Source organism: Budorcas taxicolor, chromosome 12, assembly GCF_023091745.1.
Source record: "Budorcas taxicolor isolate Tak-1 chromosome 12, Takin1.1, whole genome shotgun sequence".
Classification (NCBI taxonomy): Eukaryota; Metazoa; Chordata; class Mammalia; order Artiodactyla; family Bovidae; genus Budorcas; species Budorcas taxicolor.
Genome location: NC_068921.1, coordinates 85,349,062 through 85,373,499, shown reverse-complemented (window position 1 = coordinate 85,373,499; position 24,438 = coordinate 85,349,062). Strand labels below are relative to the sequence as shown.

At 60.5% G+C, this 24,438-nt stretch overlaps 1 protein-coding gene across 1 annotated transcript in view; it reads right to left on the bottom strand.

The window, feature by feature from the left end:
* Positions 1-2,371: 2,371 nt before the first annotated feature.
* COL4A2 (collagen type IV alpha 2 chain) overlaps positions 2,372-24,438 on the bottom strand; it is a 159,409-nt gene continuing 137,342 nt past the window's right edge. Inside the window, exons 29-48 of the mRNA XM_052650336.1 lie at positions 22,525-22,746; positions 20,778-20,939; positions 19,982-20,152; positions 19,163-19,306; positions 17,780-17,902; positions 17,385-17,566; positions 16,676-16,739; positions 16,412-16,486; positions 14,191-14,298; positions 13,555-13,662; positions 12,573-12,644; positions 11,044-11,169; positions 8,633-8,749; positions 7,805-7,966; positions 7,589-7,687; positions 7,267-7,413; positions 7,044-7,160; positions 5,716-5,907; positions 5,106-5,392; positions 2,372-3,395 (exon numbers count right to left, since the gene is read on the bottom strand). Of these exons, the coding sequence (XP_052506296.1) occupies positions 3,138-3,395; positions 5,106-5,392; positions 5,716-5,907; positions 7,044-7,160; positions 7,267-7,413; positions 7,589-7,687; positions 7,805-7,966; positions 8,633-8,749; positions 11,044-11,169; positions 12,573-12,644; positions 13,555-13,662; positions 14,191-14,298; positions 16,412-16,486; positions 16,676-16,739; positions 17,385-17,566; positions 17,780-17,902; positions 19,163-19,306; positions 19,982-20,152; positions 20,778-20,939; positions 22,525-22,746 (2,936 nt within the window). The 3' untranslated portion in view covers positions 2,372-3,137. The remainder of the gene's footprint in view (positions 3,396-5,105; positions 5,393-5,715; positions 5,908-7,043; positions 7,161-7,266; positions 7,414-7,588; positions 7,688-7,804; positions 7,967-8,632; positions 8,750-11,043; positions 11,170-12,572; positions 12,645-13,554; positions 13,663-14,190; positions 14,299-16,411; positions 16,487-16,675; positions 16,740-17,384; positions 17,567-17,779; positions 17,903-19,162; positions 19,307-19,981; positions 20,153-20,777; positions 20,940-22,524; positions 22,747-24,438) is intronic.

Here is a 24,438-nt window from a genome sequence, read left to right as displayed (position 1 = left end):
GCCGGGGCGGGCCCTTGTCTCCAAAGTCACCCACGCCTGCATCCTCCCGTCGCCCCTGCTTAGCGCCCACAATCTGCTGTCCCTCTTTGTAAGAACCGCCACGGCCCCTTCTGGGAGTGGCTGCCTGGAGGTGGGGCCAGGTCCAGTGCGGCCTGAGCCGGGGTGTCCCTGGGTGCAGGTGGAACAGTGCTCTGTGCTCATGTCGCCCCCCAGGGGCTGCGGGCACCTGTCCGTGTGGCTCTGGGGCTGTGGGGGCTCCGCGTCCCTGAACTTACAGCCTGCGGACAGTTCGCTCGGGCTCGCCCTGCCATCTCACCGTTCTCCTGCAGCTCAACGTCACCCTTTCAGTGCGTGTCAGGAATTTATTTGCAGAGCAGTTCTAGCTTGTCACACGCACAGCCTCATTTTGATAACTCGTCTCCACGGGAACATCTTTAAAACCCCCCAACGACGGGGAGTCTCCATCCCCTTCCTCCTGAGGCTGGGCCGTGACACCAAACTCACATGAGGGTGTGCATGCCAGCTCTCTGCAGTCCCCTCCACGCACAAGAGTGGATTCAATGCTCAGGACGCCACCGTGGCTCGTGGGGTCTCTGTGTCAGCTCTCCCGAGCGTCCCCCACCCCGAGCGCAGACCTGCTCCGGCGTCCTCCTGACTGGCTCTTCTCTGGCAGCGGGAGCCGCAGCAATCCTCCCGGGCTCAGCCTGGCTCTCGCCGTCCCTCCAACCGGCCGGGGTGTGTCCAGAGGCGTCTCGCGTGGTTTCACGTGAGTCTAGGTGCCATCTGTGGAGGGGGTGGGGGCAGCCACCTTACGAGGCGTCGGGAGGCGGTGACTCTGACCTCAGGGCGCCCACTCTCGGCAAAGTGGGGACAGTGTTGGCCACTCAAGGACCCTTAGGTTCTGGGCTGGCGGTTGTTCCTAGCCCTGAGGAAGTAGACCAGGGAAACCGCATGCACCACACACGGGTCCGTGAAGGGCAGCTCGAAGTTTCAAGGTTCAGAACCTTGGCTGTTTGACTTCAGACCAGGAATCTTCACCAGTGACCTTGACACTTGTGTGGGATCCTCGGGTCATGTACACAAACAGAGGTGGAGTATCTGTTTGTATTTGATGTATATTTTCTGGTTTACATTTGGCGCCCAGCTGTGTATTGAGACCTTGATCTTGGTCTTCCCGCCTTACGTGTTTCAGGTGTGACGTCCAGGACTTTGTGGTGTTTAATGCTGGGCACCTAATGCCCTGGGAACCACACAGAGGCAAAGCTATACCACATGAGACCATGGGTGTGAAAAGTTTGAAAGTTGTGAAACAAAATAGAATCTAAAGAATCTTTCATTCAATTAAACAGAGAGGCTAGACCAAATCGAGCAGGAATCTTCAGGACTGTGACAAGCGTCATGAACACTCTGCGATCTCAGGGGCTGGGGTCTGGCAAGAGCAGCTGCCCCCCCAGCCTCCAGTGCGGGAATCTTTCAGGCCCCGGCCTCGGCCTCTAAGGGCTCAGCTTCCCACTTTAACTGTTGCTATGGAGACCAGCTGTGCCCAGGTGGAGCCCACAGTAGCTTCCATCACCTTCACCTGGTCTCTGCCAGCTCCCCTGGGGTGCTCAGTGCCCGCTTAGCACTCCTGAACCTGTGACCCAGCCTGGCCGCTGGGGGCAAGAGCTGGAGGCGGAAAATGTGCCTTGCCCATCAGTGGTCTGCGTGTGGACTTCCTCAGCGTGGGGCGCTGGGTGGCAGGACTGAACCCTCTAGTGAGGCAGCCTCCTTCCGCCGGGCACCCCCCCCGGCCCCCCGCCCGGAGTCCCGTCCTCGCTTAACCCCCCAGCACACAGTCCTTGGCTCGGGTGGCGCTGGGGAAGGCAGGCCAGCCAGGGGCTGATCGCGTTTAAATAACATCATCACTGGAATGCTTACTTTGTGACTGTACATTGTTCTCAGAGGAGGTCTAATGTGCGACTGAGTTCTGAAGCGTAAAAATAAACCCTGTGAGCTGGATGCCCAGGCGTCAGCCAGGTTCTGGAGAAACTGAAGCCAGAAATGTGTCTTGGAGATTTGATTTACGGGATTTGACTTGGGACGTTACGCCAGGGCGGGCTGAATGACTTTGGAAGTCTGTTTAGAGGCACCTGCCTCCTAACCCCTGTGAGCGCAGGTTGAGAGTGTTTTCTGTAAACATCACCACACTGTAAGCACAAATACAGTTCCCTGAGAAACCAATGACGATACCACAGGCTTCGGTTCAGTCGGCTGAAACCCGGAAGAAGCAGCAGCGCATTGTGGAGCTGGGCTGGGATGCAGGGTTTGGGGTTCAGCACAAATGTCATGCCCTCCGAACTTGAGAAAATCAGGCAGGCAACAACGTGGGGTATAAAAATGTTGAAAAGTAACTTTTATTCTGGGCTGGTTACAGAGGCAGCAGTAGTCAGAGGGGTACAGTTCAGCGCACAGACCGCGGGGTGTGGATCTTCAGGCCAGCCCGGGGCAGCGGGGGCGTCTCTGCCGGCCGCACGGAGCCTGCCGGCTCGCCGGGGATGGCGCGAGGGTCTGGAAGGACGTGGTGGGAAGCGTGCCGGCCGGGGCGCCACCAGCAGCGGCTTTTCGGACACGAGGAGGCGCAGTCGGCCCTCCCGGGGGACGAGGAGCCTTCCCGTCACCGGCACAGTGCGGCATCCTGGGGCTCAGAGAGCCGGGCCGGCCCACCCCCCGGGGCCCGCGGGCTGAGCTGCCTCATCCGTCCACACCCCCCTTAAGTGAGTTCAGAAAATGGGTGAACAGCGGCGGCTGAGAGCGCGGTGAGTACACGGGGGCGTCGCGGGACGTCAGCGACGCCGAGCGCGGAGCAGTCCCGGACGGCCTGAGCGGGAGGCGAAGGGCCTCCCATGCTGGGGGGCAGGGTGTCCTGCAGGCCTGCGGGACGCAGGCAGCGCCTGCAGGGGACAAGGGCCTATCTTGTCCAAATGCTGGTGCTGAATTCCTTTGGTAACCTTTTTCTCTTTTTGGTTTGTTTTTTAAAGAAAAAAAAAATGCAGTCAATTTAGGGGTTGGCGTCTTGAGGTAATAAGTTAAGAATAAGCACCAAAGTGGCCCCGGACAGCGCGCGGCCTGGGGAAGGGGCGTGCCCGGCCGGCCGGCGCTCACAGGTTCTTCATGCACACCTGGCAGCGGCTGATGTGCGTGCGGATGAGGCCGGCCTTGAGCGTGTCGGCAGAGGGTGAGCCCTGGAAGTTCTGCTCCGGGATGGTGGTCAGCCAGAAGCTGTACTTGTTGGCGTAGTAGTGGCACGTGCCGCGGGCCCCGTTGCACTCGATGAACGGCGTGGCGCGGAAGTCCTCCAGGCAGCTGCCTGGCGACACCAGCGACTGGCCGCCTCCTTCGTCACCGGCGGCCGTGTGCTGCGCGGGGGGAGCGGGCGGAAGAGATGCCAACACGTTAGCTTGTTTTTTTCTTCCAAGGAAAAATAAAACAAGGTCCTACTGTAGAGAACAGGGAACTTTGTACAATATTCTGTGATAAACCATCGTGGAAAATAATGTGTATGTATGTCTGTGTGATTGATGCTTTCCAACTGTGGCGCTGGAGAAGGCTCTTGAGAGCCTCTTGGACTGCAAGGAGATCAAACCAGTCCATCCCAAATGAGATCAACCCTGAATATTCATTGGAAGGACTGATGCTGAAGCTCCAGTCCTTTGGCCACCTGATGTGAAGAGCCTACACACTGGAAAAGACCCTGATGCTGGGAAAGATTGAGGGCAAGAGGAGAAGAGGATGACAGAGGATGAGATGGTTGGATGGCATCACCGACTCAATGAACATGAGTTTGAGTGAGCTCTGGGAGATGATGAAGGACAGGAGAAGCCTGATCCTATGTGAACCCGTGGACTGTAGCCTGCCAGGCTCTTCTGTCCATGGGATTCTCCAGGCCACAGCACTGGAATGAGTTACCACTCCCTTCTCCATGGGATTTTCCCAACCCAGGGGTTGACCTGGCATCTCTTATGTCTCCTGCACTGCTGGGGGATCCTGAGCACCAGCACCCGTGTGCTTCTCCCTCCTCTGACACGGCTCACGATGTAATGCTCATAAGAGCTGTCTGACCTTCAGGATACAGTGCAAGCATTCCCATGACAAAGATGCTCCTTTCTCATTTCACGATGGGAGTTAAAACATAGAGGGTCCAACGGTTCCTCCTCTGTGCCCCAGGGGCAAACGGGGGCTGCTCTGTCTGTCGCCAGGTCCCCCGACAGGAGGAGCCCCTCAAGGTAGAACACTGCCTGTCCCTGCACAGAACCTAGTGATCCTGTTGCTTCAAATGACTGCAGCAGTAATCCCTTAAAAATGTTTTAAAAAAATCAACTCTTATTTACCTTTTCCTTCCTTTCCTAGATTCCAGGGTTTTTTCCCTATTGTTTTGACAAGATTAGCAAACATTGTATAATAAAGTGAAGTTACTCAGTCATGTCTGACTCTGTGCAATCCCATGGACTGTAGCCTACCAGGCTCCTCTGTCCATGGAGTTTTCCAGGCAAGATTACTGGAGTGGGTTGCCATTTCCTTCTCCAGGCAATCTTCCCGACCCAGGGATTGAATCCGGGTCTCCCACGTTGTAGACACACGCTTAACCATCTGAGCCACCAGGGAAGTCCAATTTATATATATATATATATAATGTGATTGACATAGTTTATGAAGCGTTTAACATGTTGGGTATCCTGTCAATACAATGGGAGTTACGACAGTCATAATAAATACAAATGGAACCCAAGGCCCAGCCTCCCCTCTGGACTTTCCTTTCTCCCCGTGGTAGTGGAGTAAACAGGCAAATTGTAAGGAATGCTGTCGTGATAGCCAAATTGTCATTAGGGTTGTGAAAAGGCCTGGTGGCAACCTACTGTGTCCCACCTGGATGGGGCAGCCCCAGGCCAAACACGGCTGGATTAGCAACGTGCAGGCTCACGCATTCCCTGAGCCAGCTGCCTTTGTGCAGTGCCCAACCTGAACAACTGCCCCGATCAGTCTTAAAACGGCCACAAGGCGGTGGGGGAGAGGACCTCGACTTCGACCTGGGTCCGTGCTCCGAGTCACAGCAGGTGCGCAGCACGTACCATGAGGAAGGAGTATCCGATCCACAAGCTGCGCCACCCGGCCGGGCAGTGGGGAATGGAGACGTCTTGGCTGTGGACTGCGATGGCAACGGCCGGGGCCTCGCACACGGAGCAGCGGCTGATGTAGGGCCGGATGTCCTCCTCGGCCACGGGCATCATGGGCAGCGGGGCGGTGGTGGACAGCCAGTAGGACTTGTCGTTACGGCTGGCGTAGTAGCAGATGTCGCCGGGGTTACAGTACAGGAAGGGCATGGTGCTGAACCGTGCCAGGCAGGAGCCCGCCAGCCCTGCGGAGGGAGGCGGCTGAGTGGGCCGGGAGGAGGGGTCCCGGCTGCCCCGCCCACTGAGGGCCTGGCCACGCCCCCGCCACCGGAAGAGCGCAGCGTGCGCGAGGCGGGGTGCGGGGCAAGCTCGGGCTCTCCGATCCCCTGGGGGGCTTCCACTGGTGCTTCCACCCTGCCCTTACAGAGGGCCCTGGACACAGGGCAGTGCCCACGTCCCGACCCCGGGTTTGGAGCATCTGGGTGCCTTCCGAGGACTCAGGAAGTGACCGTGGCCGCTGAGTCCTGCCACCCGCGGTGGGGCTGGCCGGCTGGCGGGCGGTACCTACCCAGGTCCTGGTTGTGGGCCTTCTCCTGGCCCTCGAAGTAGAGCAGGCTGTACCCGCTCCAGAGCTTGTTCATGCCGACGGGGCACATGGGCTCCTTGTCGGTCTGGCTGTGCTTCACCAGGAGGTACCCGATGCTGATGCTTCGGCCAGGCATGCCGGGCAGGCCGGGGCTTCCGGGGCGGCCCGGCTCCCCTGGGCGAGACAGAGAGGCCGCCTTGCAGCTGCCGCACGGACCGCAGCCCACGTGCTGGCGGCGCGCACGGCGACATTCAGGTCCCCAAGGCTGGGTCAGTGGCTCTGCCCTTGGGGACTGAAAGCCTCCTGGCGAGGACTTACCCTCACTTAGTCCCCCCTCCCTGTTCAGGAACGTGGAATGGCTATCATGAAGGGGCTAGGCCGGGGACCGTGGACTCAGAGGCCCCATGAGCCGACCCCGGGCACCTCCTTCCGAGTGGGCACTGCAGCGTCTGTCAGTGTGCAGGGGCCCAGGGGCGCTGCGGTCCATGCCTGCCCACCTCGTCTATGCCAGGCTGCAGGGCTCCCTGCTCGACCTTCGGGGAGTGGCCATTCCTGGGGTTAGAAACCCGACTCCCCACATGTCCACTCAGGGCCCCAATTCTTCCCGACACTGCAGAACGGCCGATCCGCCCCCAACTGGTGACCCTGTCTCTCTCACGGGGCGTCCCCTCGCCCCGACGCCCCTCCCCAGCGCCCACCATGCGTGTCTCAGGTGGTGCCTCCCCGCGCGTCTCAGGCTCTCCTGCTCGAGCGGCGTGATGTGGACACTTGCTGGGGTCTGGGTGTGACCGACCACGCAGCCGCTCTCTCCCGTGCACCACACTCGTGTCACTGGCTCAGCCCGAGTGCACGTGAGTTACAGCCACTCCCAGGACTTTTTCTTTTTGCATGAATGGCTATTACTTCTGGCCCATCCCGCCCTGCATACATGCAGATAATGTTTAGAAGTCGACGATAAAAGGCTTCACAGCGGTGCCTGTGATGTGATCAGTCACTTGTAATTCATTGTTCTCAGCTCTCGCGAGCTCAGGAATCCTCTCAGAGCACGTCTCCCGCTTCCTTCTCTGAGCCACCTCCTGATGTCTCAGGGGAAGGAAGGAGGCCAGCCTGTGCCGGGGACCCCATGCCACGTGCTCTGCCGGGGGCAGGGGTCATGGGGTGAGCCCCGATAACTCGGGAGCTGGACTTGGGGGCAGCCCCTCAGCGCTGCTCATCTCGGGGCTCATCCGACCCCTCCCTGAGCTCCGTGGTCCACCTGTCAGCCCCACGGCGGAGCTGAGGCACCTCCCTGCCCCCTGCCCATCACTCACCTTCAAAGCCCACCGGTCCCTGCAGCCCCACAGGCCCCTGGTCTCCACGGAATCCGGGAATGGCCGACACGCCGCCTCGTCCCTGGGGCCCGGCCTTGCCCTGCGCCCCTCGGAAACCTGCAGCGCCGCAGGACACGGGTGAGTGCCGAGGGCAGGGACAAGCGGAAACAGAGCCGGTAGAGCCCCCCAGCCCCTGCCCAGCGCCCCCCGGCCGGGCTCCCACCTGGTTCTCCGGGAGGGCCCTGCGGCCCCATCTCCCCCTGAGCCCCTGGGGGGCCTCTCCTGCCCTGTGGACCCACTGGCCCCCGCTCGACCGCGATCCTCTGGGGGATTCCTGCGATGCCTGGAGCCCCCACGGCACCAGGGGCACCTGGAAGGGAGGAGAAAGGCCAGGCGAGGCGTGAGAACCACCGCTCTGATCTTGACTAGGGCGTGGACCCCTCTCCAGCCTCCCGGAGCCACCTCGCTCTGCAGAGACAGCCCCTCCAGCACCCCTGCCCCCCACGCCCCGGTGACCTCGAGGTGTCCCCCCGAGACCCACTCACCCGGGAGTCCTCGGTCTCCTTTGGGTCCCCTGGGGCCTCGGTCGCCCGGGCTCCCGGTGGGGCCTATGTTGCCCATGAATCCTGGCTCCCCTTTGGGCCCTTCAGGACAAGCAGGGCATTGAGAACACGTGGGCCTGGTGCAGGGGGGTCTCCAGCCATCTCTGACCAGCGTCCCCGAGAGAAGCCTCCCTCCTCCCGGGACACCACCCATGTTACCTTTTCCTCCTGGGAGCCCGAACACGCCAGGCCGGCCCTGGGGCCCGGGGTCGCCGACCCATCCTTTAATCCCGGGGTTTCCGGGGGTTCCTGGACTCCCCTCATCACCTTTGCTTCCGGGAAGAGCTGCAGGCCCGGGCGGCCCTGGGGGCCCTCGGTAACCTGCCGGCGTCAGTCGGGAGAGAGGCGAGTGAGCACGAAAAGGTAAGGTCTCCCCTGGGGGATGGGCTTCTGCAAGTGTGTAACCCTGGGGGGCTAGCTTTGCTTTTCATTGTGCTAAAATATGCTAACATAAGTCTACCATTTAAACCACCTTGGAGTGCACCCATGCGGAGGCCTGCAGCCGTCACCACCGTCCTTCCCTGCACGCGCTCACGCGCTCATCTTCCAGCTGAAGCCCTGTCCTCACTGAACGCGCTCCTCCCCACGCCCCAGCCCTGGCCCCCAGCATCCACGTTCTGATGCTATCTCTGTGCTCAGTCGTGTCTGACTCTGCAATCCCATGGACTCTAGCCCACCGGCTCCTCCATCCGTGGGATTCTCCAGGCAGGAATACTGGAGTGGGTTGCCATTTCCTGCTCCAGGAATCTTCCTGACCCAGGGATCCAACCTGCGTCTATCTCCGTATTGACAGGTGGGTTCCTTACCACTGCTTCACCTGAGAAAGCCCATCGATTCCTCTAGGGAACCCTCCTGAGCCCTCCTTTCTGCGTGGCCTGTCTCCCTCAGAATCACATCCTCAAGGGGGAATTGGAGGTGTCCCCTGCCTGCAGTGACCAGGCTTCTGTGCCCAGAGGTTCTGGCCCACAGGGTGTGAGTCCCGCTCACCTTCCAGGCCGAATATCCCGGGCGCGCCGATGTCCCCCGGTGACCCAGAGATGTTGGAGGGAGGGGTGATGCCTGGAAAGCCCTGAAGTCCAGGACTCCCGAGTGGGCCTCGCTCCCCTGGGAGGGAAACGGAAGCTCATCAGAGCCAGAGCCCAGCTCTCCATCCTGGGTTACCCCCTCTCCATGCCCACAGCAGGCTCTTGCCCACACGCCTGCCAGCCCTCTCCCACTGCCTGCGGGGCCCGTGGCCCTGCTTCTGCTGCAAGGCTGCCCTCTCCGGCACGCCTCCTGCTCAGCGGCCAGCTGCTGGGGCCACCTGAGGGGGATGCCCAGCCCCACCTGGTGGGCATCGGCCGAGAGTAGCCCTGGGGGCCCAGCGAGCACCCGTGCTGGGAAGACCCAAAGCGGGTGGCGCGGCCACTCCTGTCCTCCCCGAGCCACCCCCCAGGATCCCGGGCTCCGGCTGGACGTCCAGCGTCCTGGGCGGGTCCATCCTCTTGGCCCAAGCGGCTGAACTGGCATCTCACCTCCTCACTGGGGTTCACTGGTGGCCCCAGGCAGCCCCACGGGGCTCCTGGATAAGCAGGAGGGGGGCTCCCCTAATGTCTGTCTAGGGCCTTTTCTGCCTGTCTGTGCTTTTTGAGGGTGACCTGGCTGTTTCGATTGGCCCCCAGACTTCACACTGAAGCGTGGTCCAGAGTTTCAGGAAGACTGAGACGTGCCTCCCGGAGGAAACCCTGTGTGATGGGACCGTCCCGGGGCTGAGCTATGGGGCAGGTGTCCATGCTGCTGAACTGGGCCTGGACCCCAGCCCCGAGCAGGGCCGCCTGAGCCCCAGCAGCCCCCTGGACTCACGGTGCGGGCCCTCTGGCTGGCCCCCCTCCTCCCCCTGCCTTTAGATCAAGGCCGGGGCTCAGGTACCAGGGGATTCTGGGGTTCAGATCAAGGCCGGGGCTCGGGTACCAGCAGATACTGGGGTTCAGATCAAGGCCGGGGCTCGGGTACCAGGGGATTCTGGGGTTCAGATCAAGGCCGGGGCTCGGGTACCAGCAGATACTGGGGTTCAGATCAAGGCCGGGGCTCGGGTACCAGGGGATTCTGGGGTTCAGATCAAGGCCGGGGCTTGGGTACCAGCGGATACTGGGGTTCAGATCAAGGCCGGGGCTCGGGTACCAGGGGATTCTGGGGTTCAGATCAAGGCCGGGGCTCGGGTACCAGGGGATTCTGGGGTTCAGATCAAGGCCGGGGCTTGGGTACCAGCGGATACTGGGGTTCAGATCAAGGCCTGGGCTTGGGTACCAGGGGATTCTGGGGTTCAGATCAAGGCCGGGGCTCAGGTACCAGGGGATTCTGGGGTTCAGATCAAGGCCGGGGCTCGGGTACCAGTGGATACTGGGGTTCAGATCAAGGCCGGGGCTCGAGTACCAGGGGATTCTGGGGTTCAGATCAAGGCCGGGGCTTGGGTACCAGTGGATACTGGTGTTCAGATCAAGGCCGGGGCTCGGGTACCAGGGGATTCTGGGGTTCAGATCAAGGCCGGGGCTCGGGTACCAGCGGATACTGGGGTTTCTGCTTAGTGCAAGTGGAGGGGAGGTCACAGGCCCAGGGGAGAATCAGATGATGGGGTCAGTGTCACTGGCCTCCTCAGGGCCTGCCTTCCCCTTTGAGGGGCCGATGGTCCTAGTTTCAGGGGTAATTCTGACCTGCGCGCCAGCTCTCAGACCCAGGTCTTGGAGTCCCAGGTGTGATGACCTGTCAGGCCCAGCACCCCCGCTGGCTCGACAGGCAGCGCCTGGCTCCAGGCTGCCTCGGATGAGACACTGGGCTGAGCTGGGGCTGGGGCAGGGCGGGGGGCGAGGAGGGCACAGGTGTCAGAAAACAAAGCCCGCTGGGTGACGCCGCACGGCTGGGAGCCCTCCGCTTGAGATACCGGGTGTAGTCGAGTCCCCACACGCCCTGTCAATTTAGGTCCAGCCTGGTGGCTGGCAGCTGGGCTGGGTGGGGGTCTCGTTCTCAGCAGCTGAGACCACCTCTCCCTGGCCTGCTCCTGCTGCACTCCAGGCCAGCACATGGGCAGGGCTCGGCTGCAACGCCCTCGCTCAGTCCGTCATCTCCCCAGCACTCCTGTGCACACGTGGCGGGTGGGGCCCCGCACCTGGTGCCCTGGGGGGCCCCACAGGGATGCAGCCTGATCTTATCCTTCCTCCAAGGGCGGGGCAGTCAGTTAACCCCGATGGAATAAGACTGCGATGGGGTATATGAACCGTGGAACACCAGTGGGAGGTTTGCCACAGGGAACTCTCCCCAGAGAAGTCAGCACCTGGCCTGCTCCGACCGCTCATCTCTCAGACTCACGGGCACCACGGTGGGTTCTGGGGGTGCAGACGGTGATGCTGGGGTGCGGGCCTCACCTGGGGCTCCACGCTCGCCCTTCTGTCCTGGGGCTCCTGTGGGGCCTGGAAGGGTGTTGGCCTCCCCTGGGTCACCCTTGTCCCCGGCAGGGCCTGGGAATCCGGGGTCCCCATGGACGTCTGCACCTGCAGCCGGGTGAACAGATGACATCAGTGTCTTAGGACCAGGCAGAGTCCGTTCTCACGAGAGGAAGGGGAGACTCGGAAACAAGAGCGGCCCACGACAGCGTGGAGACCTCTTCCTCCTAGCAGCCTCGATGCCCCCGAGCCCAAGACTCAGAAGGGACCCTGGGTATCGAAGCTGAGCCCTTCACTTCATAGGGGGAACTCCGAGGCCCCTCAGAAAAGGCTCGGATCCCGAGATGCAGACGGTCCTGAGCTGGGGCCTGCCCAGGGTCCCCAGGCTCCTGGCTGGGGCTCCGGATGCTACGTCCCAGGCGTAAAAGGGAAGCACTGTTTAAAACCTGCTCTGCTCACACATCAGGGACTCAGAGCAGTGGGTGGCAGGAAAGAGCAACATAACGTGGGTGTTTAAACTGGAATTGAAGCCTTAATTGAAGGATGAGTGTGTGACTGTATATACAGTGATACACACCCAAATTTACCATAGACACATCTGGTTACATAAAACAGCTATAAAGACAGCAGTCTGAAACCAGCGGTAGAACTACGCGAGATTTGTTTTTCTTTTGTTTACATGTACTTTTTAAAAACTTTTCTCCACTCAACATAAGTAACTTTTATGATCTGAAAAGAAAACCATAAAAGCTTTAAAAAAGATACATTAATCGTACACTTTACAAACATCACTAGTCCAGGGAATACATTTTGAAAATGAAGTGATGGCCGAGCACTAAGATTTAAGATGAAAGGAACTAAAAGTAAAGAAACGTCTGGGGAGCGGCCGAGAGCTTTGCACATCCAAGCAGAAAAAGGAGGCTTCAAGCAGAAAGGGGATTCCGTTCCCCGAGGAACAGAGCCGCACGCGATGGTGCTTGGAGGTCACAGAAGCGGGAGCCGTGCGAACCTCAGTCCCTGGCTTTCGGAGACGATGGGCTGTGTCTCCTTCAGGCAGCCCCCGCCCACCCCCTGTACACCAACCACCGCTGTGAATGCAACTGTCTCGTCCGAACCCAAACCCTCGTGTTGACTCCTAAGGCCCCACGTGGTGGGATCTGGTGGAGGCCCTTGGAGAGGTGATCAGGGTTAGAGGAGGCCCCTAGGGTGGGCCCCCGACAAGAAGAGACACCCAAGGGCTTGTCTCCACAGCGTCAGGACAGAGAAGAGCCGAGAACATGGTCCTCGCCCGGATCCCCCGCGCCGGCAGCCCCCACCCCGGACCTCCAGGCTCAGAGCTGTGAGGAGCCCCGCTGCTGTGTAAGCCACCTGGTCTGTGCAGCAGCTGGCGGGACCAAGTCCCCGCAGCCTCAGGGACAGGCCGTCCAGCTCTCTGAGCCCCCCACCACCCCAAGTCCCCGATGGCCCCCCAGGGGCCCCCCACTGCTGGGCGCGGCCTCGGGCCTCCCTACCTGGGGATCCCGGGAAGCCTTTGTTGCCTGGCAAACCGTGCAATCCGCTAATGCCTCGGAGGCCGGGCAGACCTGTGGGGGAGCCTCAGGGTTAGTTCTCGGGAGAGCAGAGAAAGACCCCCCAATGCAGCCAGATGCTTCAATTTGCTGCGGGAGGGTCGTCCTCCCAGCGTGTTCAGGGCCGGTCGCTCAGCCGTGTCCAACTCTTCGCAACCCTGTGGACTTGCAGCCCACCAGGCTCCTCCATCCATGGAATTCTCTAGGCGAGAATACTGAAGTGGGCTGCCATGCTCTTCTCCAGGGGATCTTCCCCACCCAGGGATGGAACCTGGGTCTCCCACATTGCAGGCGGATTCTTTACCATCTGAGCCCCCACGGGAGCCCCTGGTGTGTTCAAAGGGGGGACCGCCAGGAAGCAGCTCAGCAAATACTGGAACGTGTCAGTCAGTCCCTCCCACGTCACCCGAGAGAAACGTTAACTTAAAAACTGTCTTCCTGGAATCTTTTCACAGCCTCTTCACTGCCAGGGTGGGGGCTGGGCAGTGCTGCGGTGTTGCTTTCCGACACACGGGTCACTGTGTGTGAAAGCTGTGCTAGGAAGCCGTGGCTTGGCACTGCATCTATCCCCCCGGATTTCTGAGATCAGCCTCTCTAAAGCAGGACGTGGGACCCAGGCCACAGCTCCTCTTGTGATGGGGGCAGTGAATGGGGGGTCAGGGTGCGCCCCCTGAACTGGACATGCGAGCGGCCGAGGGCGTGTCCCCTGAGCAGGGCTGTCCAGGCCAGGCCTTGGAGCCCCCAGGCCCTTCAAGGGCAGCACGGGTCCCGGTTCCATGGGCACCCTTGCTGCTAGCCCCACGCCGGCACTGCCTGGGTGCTGACTGAGGGTCACCCTGAGGTCTCCCAGCAGGTTTGTACTTAGCCTTCTGGGGAGGAAACACCTCTCCGCAAGCATGGTGTCTGGGAAGGGGGCTCGTCTTACCTGGTAAGCCTGGGTTCCCCGGCCAGCCAGAGTCTCCTTTGATGCCAGGCGCTCCGGCCCGTCCCGGGTCTCCCTGAGGCCCCTGGAGCCCTGTGAGTCCTGGAAAGCCTGGGGGACAGACACATCCTTCAGGGGGGACGCAGGCGCCCCGAGGCCTCCTGGCCTCCAGCTAAGGGGCTAGGTGGGTAAGGACCAGCGTCCCCTCCACGTGGCCTTGGTGATGTGAGCACAGCCTGGCCAACAGAGGAGCTCGTGTGCGCACATTCTCGTTCTCGGGTCCACACGGGAGCCTGGGCAGAGCCCAGAGGCCCTGCGAGGGTCAGCCTCCCTGTGGTCACAAATGCTGGGCAACAGCGAGCACAACAGTAGCAAGAAAAAACACAAAAGGAATTCGCTCTTGTAACTCGGGCCCTCTGACAAACTCTGCAACTCAGACGCCAAAAGGGGGCCATCACAGGAGCTGTCTGGGCACGTACAGAGAGACAGACGGACACACAGACACGGCCGTCAGTGCTGCAGGTCCTGCACAGCCGGGCAGGGGACGAGCGGACAGGCAGAACCGGCCAGTCTTGTTCTGGGCCCTCGGAGACCACGGGCTCAGCGTACCAGGAGGGCGCTGTGACCGCCGGACCTTACCTTTTTGCCCTTGGAATCCAGGGGGTCCCTGGACTCCAGCCAGGCCGGTGATTCCCGGAAAGCCGACATCACCCTCAGTGCCTCTCTCGCCGAGGAATCCCTTTCGACCTGGAACCACAGATGCGCTGCTTGGAACGATCAAACTACAGCTGCCGTGCAGTTGGGGCTTAAGGTGTGTGGAGTTCAGGGGCGCCTGGTAAAGGCTCGTGGGATCAGGGGTACGGGTAAAGGCTCATGGGGTTCAGGGGTAAAGGCTCGTGGGGTTCAGGGGTGCGGGTAAAGGCCCGTGGGGTCGGGGTGAGGCTAAAGGCCCGTGGGGTCAGGGTGCAGGTAAACGCCCGTGGGGTCGGGGGTGCGGGTAGAGGCCCGTGGGGTCAGGGGTGAGGGTTGAGGCTTGTGGGGTCGGGTGTGCCTGGAAAAGGACGCTGCCTCCCCGCGGGTGCTCCCCTTGTGCGTGGGGATGCAGATCCCGTCGTGTGCCTCCCTCGGCCCACGGCGCCCCCTCAGCCTGATTCCCCACCCCGCGCTGTGCCTGTGGGCTGCACAGCTTTGTGAGGCCAGGACGCCGTGGACAGGACAGGGTGCCGCCTCGAGCCCAGGCCACACATGCGCCTCTGCTCTCTGTCTCCGCTATGCAGGAAGCCAGCTGCCCCGTTGTGAGGACACTGAGCAGCCCCGGAGAGGCCCTCCCGCCAAGACCACCCTGGCCCCAGATGGTCCAGCCCAGTCCAGCCAAGACCACCCTGGCCCCGGATGGTCCAGCCCAGTCCAGCCAAGACCACCCTGGCCCCGGATGGTCCAGCCCAGTCCAGCCAAGACCACTCTGGCCCTGGATCGTCCAGCCCAGTCCAGCCAAGACCACACTGGCCCCGGATCGTCCAGCCCAGTCCAGCCTTCAGGTGAGGCGGCCCTGCCGACCTCGTGATAGAGTCTCATGAGACCCACCCTGTTCCTGAATTCCTGGCCTCGGAAATGGTCAGTGTACAGCTGCCGTGGTGCTCTGAGCCACAGCATTTGGTGCCTTGGTGGGTGGCAGCAGATGGCTCATCTGAGAGGCAGATCCCTCATCTGAGCAGTGGATCCCTCATCTTAGTAGATCCCTCATCTGAGCATCAGATCCCTCATCTGAGCGGCGGATCCCTCATCTTAGTAGATCCCTCATCTGAGTGGCGGATCCCTCATCTGAGCATCAGATCCCTCATCTGAGAGCCTGCTGATGTGTGCGGTGCTGGGAAATCTGGGGAGTTAGTCAAGCAGGAGATGTTTGAGCCTCTCAGGTCGGGATCACACCTGAAATCTGCCCTTTAAATGAACTCCTTGGGCAAAGCTGCTCATTGGCAGACTTAGATTCTGGGCCACACATTTTGGTGTTTCTGGGACGCTGATTAATCCTTTCGGATGGGAGATCCAGCCAGCCTGAGGCATCCCGTGTCTGGGAAGAGAGCATCGGGAGGCCAAAAGATGGGTCCGCAGGAGTCCAGAGGAGCGCGGAGGTGGGGCCCTAAGTGTCCCTTAGGATCTGACCCCAGCTAGACGGACCACCCCTTCCCATCCTGAAGCTCATTCTCATTAAAGAATCAGCTCAGCACCCTCTTTGTTGGTCAATCACGCGAACAGACTCCTTCACTCTGAGCATTCCTAGGAGCACTTGGCCGGGGATCGGGGGGTGTCTCCTGAGATAGAAACCCAGGAAGGAGCATCTAGCCCAAGTCCCTTGGGATGTGACCACCGGCAGGAATTCTGACCTTGAACTTCAAGGATGCTTACAGAGGGGGCGTGACACCCCCTGACGTCCATAGGCTCGGGGCGGGGGTTGCCTTCCTTCTTGTCTCACTCAGGAGAGGGGTCTGACTCCCACTTCCTTTTCCTCTAGACCCTTCACTGCTTGCAGGGCCTCCGGCCATTGCATCATCTGCTTTGTGCATCACCATCCCAGGAGCCCAGGCTCAGGCGGTACACTTTAGCGGCTGCAGCTACTCCCACCACCAAGCGCTGCTTCTCGCCGTCTTCCCTTTCAGGGAGATACAGGCTTCCTGACGTCCTCACACTCAATGTAATAAAAAATCCCACTCCTTGCATGTTGGGCTTGGAGACCTCAGACCAGCCCTACAATGTGGTCTGTGGGCTCCGTAGGTAATGGCACGGTGCGCAAGCCTGCTCACGGTGATTGCCGAGGAGGGGCAGGGCTGCGGAGCACGGGGGAGGCGGACGGCTCGGGTACCTGGTATTCCGGTGGTGCCCTGCTCCCCCTTCAGGCCCGGGCTCCCGGGCAGATCTATCGTGTCTCCGATGTCGCCTGTCAGGTGCGAAAAAGATGGCTGAGGTCAGGGCTCCTGAGGTTACTTTTGTAACTTCTATGGTGCTACAATCTGAATACGAATGATTTGCTTCTAAATGACTAAGAGCACCTGTGGGCCCACCGTCCCCATGCTGCCCAGGGTGCTCTGGATCGGGGGTGGCCTGTTTTTTTCCCAGCAACACTCACCGAAGTCACCGGTTGCGCCAACCTCGCCGAAGAGGCCTGCTCTCCCGGGAGCACCCTTGTCACCCTGGAGCAAAGTCAAACAGGAAACCATCTCACAGGCTGTTCACGAGGTCTGCAGTTTTGAAGGGTGAGCATACCCAGCTATTGTGCTAAAACCAGTTCTCAAGGTTTTTTTATGCCATCATTTTGTAGAAAAGTCCCCAAGTTTTCCAGTGTAATATAATAATAGCAGATGGTCCACACACTTGTTCTTACTAAACTGCAAAGTAGTGGCAACAGCAGTTTTCTTTTTGGCCATACCCTGCGTGGCGTGTGGGGTCTTGGTTCCCCAACCAGGGATCAAACCCGCAGCCCCTGCAGGGCAAGGTGGAGTCTGCACCGTGGGACCGTCAGAGAAGCCCCAACAGCGGCAGTTTTATTGCAATTAATAACGTCAGTAACACAGTGACCGTGGTGGGCACAATCAGGACTGCACCCTGCCCTCCGCCAGGCTGACCCGGGCGAATGTGCCGGACCCTGACTCAGGAGCCCACTGCAGCCTCAGAGCAGCCCTGCGAGGCGGGCCCCGTTATCTCCCCACGTTTGAGAGGCGCAGAGATTTTCCCAGAGGCTCTCAGCTCCTAAGTGAGATGTCAGCCCCACGCTGTGGACCGCAGTGCTCGGGCCAGCAGGCCTTGGGGAGAGGCGCTCCCAGGAGGCGTCCACTTACCCTACTGCCCGTGAAGCCCTGGAACCCCATGACTCCGGGGGAGCCGGGCACGCCAGGGAACCCTGGGGAGCCGGGCACGCCGGGGACGCCAGTGTCTCCTTTGACTCCTTTGATGTGGCCAGGTCTCCCGGGCAGCCCCGGGATTCCCGACAGCCCAGGGATGCCTGGCATTCCGGGAAGGCCTGCAGGAAGAGGGGTGTGACGTTCTGGGGACCCTGCTCTGCTCCCCAGCCTCCGGGAACCACTCCAGCCCCTCGGGCAGACCTAAGGTGTCGGGAGGGCTGCAAAGCGTGGATGTGGGCACAGGGGCGCCCCTGCTGTGCCCTCAGACAGATCGGGGCCAGGCAAGCAGGGGACCCCAGGACGCCAGCTCCCAGGTTGGGCGGGGGTCTCACCTTTCAGGCCCAGATATCCTTTCAGTCCCATGGGGCCTTCGTCTCCTTTTTCTCCTTTGATGTCTTTCATTCCGGGCAGGATGATGGGGGGCGGTCCTGGGGGCCCAGGGTCTCCTCGGCTGCCTGGAAGGGAATAGAATGTGGTCACCGCCTGGACCTCTAAGGCAGGCATTAGCACCCACGTCAGGAAGGCCGCTCGGCTGCGTTGGCCTTCCTGCCTTCCTTTCTGCAGAGCCTGGGTCCTGCTGGGGTGAGCCCCGGGTGGCAAGGCTCCCCTGAGACTGTGAGCTAGGGACCCAGGTGATGGGAAACCCTATCCTCCCCACCACCGCTGACTTCAGAACATCTCCACCCCCCCAGAGAACTCTGCGCCCACAAGCGGTCCCCGCCTCTGTCTCCCCTCTCTCAGCAACTGAAACCACTGACTCCCTTCCTGTCTCTGCGGATCGGCCTGTTCTGGACATTTCAACACACGGAAGCAGGTGATACGTGGCACAGCGTTTTCGAGTTGCATCCGTGGCGTTGCAGTATGTGTCTGAGCCTAATTCTTCTTCGCAGGTGAATAGTATTCCTCCATACGGCTAGGCCACGTTTTCTTTATCTGTGGTGGCTGTCGGAGTTGTTTCTGGCTGGGGCTGCTGTGTGAAGCACTCTGCCGTGAGATTTGTGCACGAGTTTCTGCGTGGACCTGTTCCCAGCTCTCATCCAGGAGTGCACACCGGGAAGATCTGCCAGGTATCTCTGTCTTTCTAAGGCCCCACCAGCTTCACCAGCCTGGCCGCACCAGCTGAGAGTTCCCCCAGCGGGGTCTGAGGCTCCAGGTCTTTGCATCCCCGTCCACGCTTGTTAATAATAACTCAGTAATTTTAAGGACGGTGATGACACTTTCAGAACAAGGGTGTCTGAACAAACGTCATGGAAACACAGCTTGTTGGGAACACTCTTCCTCAACACGCGCCTCCCACGGGGTGGGCCTGGGGCTTGGTTCAGCCTCGCTCCTGGGGGTCACCGTCTCCCCACTGGGGTGGGCCCGGGGCGTGGTCCAGGCTCCCTCCTGGGGGTCACCGACTCTGCATGGAGTGGACCTCTCCACCTGGACTGCCGTGTCCTTCTTTCACCAAAGGTGCTTCCTGCCCTTCAGAACATGCCCGGGGTGCATTTCTCAGGATGTTTTGGTTCTTAAAGCCGGGTCAGCCTGGTTCTCAAGTGTCCTTCGGCTCGGGGCACTCCCTTATTCCACGGCCAGTGCGCCGTGGCCAGGACCAAGTCCCTGGAGCTAGTTTCTTCTGTAACGGTGTCTACTGTGTGGGTTCCTGGGACACTGTTCTGAGCAGTGTCGGCCCTGCTGAAAGTGAGTCTTAGCCTGGCTGAGAGGGGACATACCTTTCACACCCGGCTCACCAGCCAGGCCCTTCAGCCCCGGAATTCCGAAAAACCCTGCCTCTCCTTTGATTCCCGGGAGCCCGGGTCTGCCCTTGAGGCCGAGCATGCCTTCGAAGCCGTCCATCCCGGGGGAGCCCCTGCCCCCTACAGAAAGAACAAGAAACGCCCTGGGTTAGGCACAGATGGTCAGCACAGTGGCAGCCCCTCTGTGACTTGTGTGAGGAGGCGCTGAGACTCTCAACCTCAGTAAGGTTTCTCAGTAGGGTTTCTCAGCACGTCCTAAGGGGACCTTCTGTGCCGTGAGGGCAGAGTCAGCCTGTGGGCCATCAGGGACCAGACGCAAGGCCAATGCAAGCGGACAAAAAGGAGGAAACTGGAAGTCACTGCACCGTGGTCTTTTTACTGGGTTAGAAAGAGGTCCCGGGAGTCAGCCTGGTGCCAGCACTGCAAAGGCCAGAAAACGGAGCTGGCGCCCCCGCCTCAGTCAAGGGCCAGAGGCCCTGCCTCACGCTCCAGCAGGGAGGTCTAGGCTGGGGACCCAGCGCTTCTCTTTGATGGGGTGTCTGTTCAGCAGCCAGCCTCCGGACCTGAATCCCGTCTCGCAGGGGAGTCCCCCTCGAAGGTAGTAAGGCCTGCTCCTCAGACACCACCCCCCCGCACTGTGGTAAGTAGACACACTGGGCACAGTGGTCACAGCCAGCCTGGGCAGCGTCCGCAGTCCCCAGGGCCCAGAGCCGCCGGGCACTGCAAGGCGGGACCCCCACCCCGCGGGGCTGCCCCCCGCCCCCAGGCAGGCCCGTGGTCGTGCTCTGCGCTCACCTTTCAGTCCCGGGGTACCAGGCATTCCAGACACTCCTTTAAATCCGGGGAGTCCAGGGTGACCTCTCTCTCCCTGCTGCCCAGGGTCGCCTCTGTCCCCAAAGCCGCCCTTCCTGCCCACGGGGCCAGGGACGCCAGTGTCCCCTGGCTCCCCTCTGTCTCCAGGCAGACCTGTCAGGAGGGGGCGGGACATAAGGCAGGATGAACTGGCCGCACAGAGGGAACTCCTCTCAGGATACCTTGGAGACCTCGGTCGTAACAGCTCTTGGTTAGAAAAACATCTGGGAAAGATGCTGGGAAGTGTGGCCTCAGGGGTGAGCGTCAAGGTGTGAGTGGCGCACCCTCCTGTCTGGTGACACGTGCGTCCTGAACCTGTTGCGGGCTGGGCTGTGTCCGGCACACACGTCCCAGCCCCAGACCGCGGGATGTGACACCATTCAGAGCTGGCCTTCAGAGAGGGGGCCGAGGCCCATTAAGCGAGGTTGCGAGGATGACCCTAAGCCAGGGTGACGGGCGTCCTTATGGAAAGAAGAGATGAGGATGCCGGCACAGGAGGTGTCCTTGTGAGGGCGTGGGGAGAAGCCGGCTGGCCGCCCACCACGGAGACGGGGCCTGGGAGGGACCAGCCAGGCTGCCACCGTGACCGTGGGCTACCAGCCTCCGACTGCGGAAGGATGAACTCCTGTTCCGAGCCGGGCCGTGTGCGGCGCTTTCAGAGCCCCGGCGGCTCTGCAGGGCGGGCTCCCTAGGGCACACCCAAGCCCTCCCTCCGCTAGATGGGAGCGCGGGTCCTTACCTTCAAAGCCGGGGGCACCCGGGGGCCCCAGGGGCCCCTCCCGGCCAGGCGCTCCTGGGAAGCCGTGCTGTCCTGGCGCCCCTGGCAGTCCCGGCTGGCCCGAGAATCCCAGGGAGCCTGGCTGGCCCTTCTGGCCCGGCATCCCTGGCATGCCCTGGCTTCCTGCGGGAGGGGAGATGAGACCGTGAAGCCAGCCCCGCGTGGCTCACTGCAGGGGACAGCTGCTCCTCAGCGCTGTCCTGTAACAACAGGCTTTGCAGGTGGTAAGGAGTCAGGAAAACACACAGAAGCACAAAGACAAGGGGGAAGGAGCTCCCACTCTCCCCCAGAGCCAGTCACTACCATCCTGCTTTACTTCTTTCTGGCCTTAGTTCCCGTGACTAGACACGCAGGAGGTATTTGCGGAATGGACATCTCACTTCAAGCGCGGTTTTCATCTAGCTTTTCTCACTTGATGTTACATTTTGAGCATTTGGCCACATTTTAAAATGCTCTTGACAAGCACATTAAACAGCTGTGTAACATGCTGGTCTGCCCGCTGCTCCTGCCAGGGGTGGTCGAACAGACATGGAAACAGTTTCCCCAAACTGATGCTTCGGAAGCCAGAGCTTTGACCAGACAAAATCCTCTGCCTAGACCAGCAAGTCATCAAGGTGATGCTGAATGTGGGAATCCCCCACAGGCTTGCTGTTTTCTGTGGTTTCGCTCAGACTTTTTGAAGTCTGTGGGGAAACAGCTACATTTAAAAAATCTAGGCATCCTTCAGTAAAAGAGCTCGGGCAAAGGTTTTATACTCTGATTGCGGCAAGGTGGGCAGGCGCATACTCCTGAGGGTGGGGCCTCCGTCTGCCAGTTAAGAACCCTCAGTGTCGCTCGTGAAGGATGCCCACTGGTCTGGAGGCCGTTGCAGGGGGGATGTCACATCTCACACCCCGGAGGCAGCCCCGGTCAGCCTGGGCTCGGACGCCGGGCTGAGGACAGCGCAGCTGATGTCCTAACAGCTGATGCCTCTCTGATGGAGACCCCGAACGGCCTGGTGGTCACCCCACCCACTCCAGCAACACAAGCCCATGGAAGTCTGCGCTCTGGGCTCTCGGAGCCCGTTTTGCATAAACTGGACACGGAAGGCTTTGGGTACCTTGTTCACACAGCAGTCAACGGGCACCCTGCCGCTTTGCTGAACACGCACGGATGAGGTGGTGAACGTCACGTTTTCTAAACCCATCCCTTTTGCACCCACACCTTGAGCTGCGTGCCAGACAGTCTGTTTTCCTCGCAAGCCCTCTCTGAGCACGGCCCGCCCCTGGCTTCTTCATGCCAACCGCACCCGTCCTGCAGCGGCGGGCCCCACACCGGTTTCCGCCCGCCTGGGACCAGTGCGAGTCTGTGGCCGGGGGGCAGTCCGGACCACGCAGCTCGAGGTGAGTGGCGGATGGGCAAAGCTTCACCTGTCGCTTCCCATTATTCCCATCCCTCCTCCCCATCCACGGAGGAACTGATTTCCATGAAACTGGCCCCTGGTGCCAAAATGGCTGGGGACCCCTGGTGTACACAGCACGGCGATCACTGCTCTAGAATGTTCTGCAGGAACGCCAGAACAAAGAGGACAAGCAGGACGGAGACCCATGGTCCCGTGTGCGGTCCTGGGCTCCTCCCCTAGCCCCAGGAGGGATTCTCGACCCTGACCCCCGCAGGGAGCCTCGGAGCAGTGGCCCTGCGGCCCCTCTCCTCTGCCTCCGTGACTCACCCCTGAAGCCAGGTGGGCCTCTCTCTCCGGGAGGGCCCTTCAGTCCGGGGCGTCCAGGCAGTCCAGAGTCTCCCCGGGGCCCGGGCTGGGCCCCCAGCACTTCTCCAGGAAGGCCCCTGTCCCCTGGGGGCCCAACTGGCCCCGGTAGGCCGGAGGCGCCAGGGAGTCCATCCAGGCCGGGGGGGCCCACTGCGCCTTTGGAGCCACGGGGTCCCATGAACCCTGAAAGGAAACACAGGGCATCCCCATAAGCAGAGGTCAGCATCAGAAAGAGACGGGAGACAGCGGGGGTCTGCTGTGGGGGGTTGGCTTGAGCGCCCGCCGCATCTCTGGTCTCGAACCCACACGGCCCCCAAGGGTGTCCTTCTGCCTTCCTGAGTCTGACCCCAGCCCTGCACGGTAGCTAAGGTGCACCAGGGGGCGGCCGGGTCAGCGCTCCCTGGACTGAAGCCCTCAGCATTCGTGGGTCTGGGGTCATGAGCAGGGAGGTTGTGGACACCAGCGGGCAGGCCCGAATGAGGAACAGGCTTTCACAAGCACCGTGACCTCCTCCAGTCTGAGGAGGGCACATCTGACTCACTAGCCAGTTCCTGCAGTTTAAGCCTGCTCGGCTGGGCGTACGAACTGTGGTTCCTAAATCCCCTTCGTTTTCAAGGCAAGAAGGTATTAACATACTAGCATCCTAACCGTCCTATAGGTTGATGCTACGATGCGTTTATGGGAGATGAAGCTGTGTTCGTGCTGGGGTGGGATCACCTCTGAAGGAGAACGTGACATTTTCTCTTAAAGGCAAAATGCTTGTAGGTTTTGCCTCTTTGCTTTGCATTTACGTTTAAAGTTGCACTTGCTCACCTACCAGTGTTTACAGAATCCTGTGTTTGGGATGGATGCTTTTTCTATAATAAAATGTTCTCATTTGTGAAAAGAGAAAACTGAATTAGCATCCTCTCAATAAAACGATTCACGCTTCACTTCAGTGCACGCGCTGTCCCCAAAGGGACAAAGCTGTGAGTTCTCAACATCCCAGGTGGGCGGCAAAATGTGGAAACACTTCCCCTTGCTTCTCTCCAAGGCCTTGATAACAGACACAGGGGGCAGGCCTCCTCGCTCTGCAAACCACGGAGCAACACAACGTGAAAGGCACGGTCCCCGTGGCCTGGGACACTGACTCCAGGAAGAAGGCCCACCAGGGGCTAATCCTGAGCTGTAAACTTAGGAGTAGGGCAATTGGCCGAGTGCACGACAGGGAAGGGGCACAGTTCAGCTATTCTCTGCTGAACACGTTTGCTAAGGGTCTGCATGTAAGGAATCCACTGTTCTGCGTGAGTCCGGACACCCGGAATGTTCTGTTTGGTTCCTGGAGCTTGGTTGAAAGCAATGCTGGCAAGCTGGAGGGCAGTCACAGAAGGGTGGGAGATTTCTGCGGGGACAGATATTGAGTGATAAAAAGAAATGTTGGCCTTCCTGGTGCCGGGTCTGCCCACTTGCGAGATGTCTATGGGGCGTGCGGCCACCGTTTCCCCTTGTGGGTGAGGGGTGTTTACGGAGCAGAACCACTGACTCCAGGAACAATCAACAGAGACCTGCTGGGAGGCAGGTTTCATCCCAACCGAGAACTTTCTAGAAGTAGGGAGTTACGATGTTTCACCAGTGCGGGGCGGCGAGAGTGGCTCCAGGGAGCCTAGGAGAGGATGTGGCCCGGATCCTGCAGCGCATGTCTGGCTTGCAGGGGGGCGCTCAGCGAAACCATCTATAGCTTTGTTCAGATAATACGATTCCCCAGTGCCACGATTCCCTTGGTGGCCCTCTGCACACCAAGTAACGCAGCTGGGCTCCCGAACCCCATCCGAGCCGGGACCCCAAAGGGACAGCTGTGTCTGGGATCACTGAGTCATTTTCCAGGGTCTGTGGACA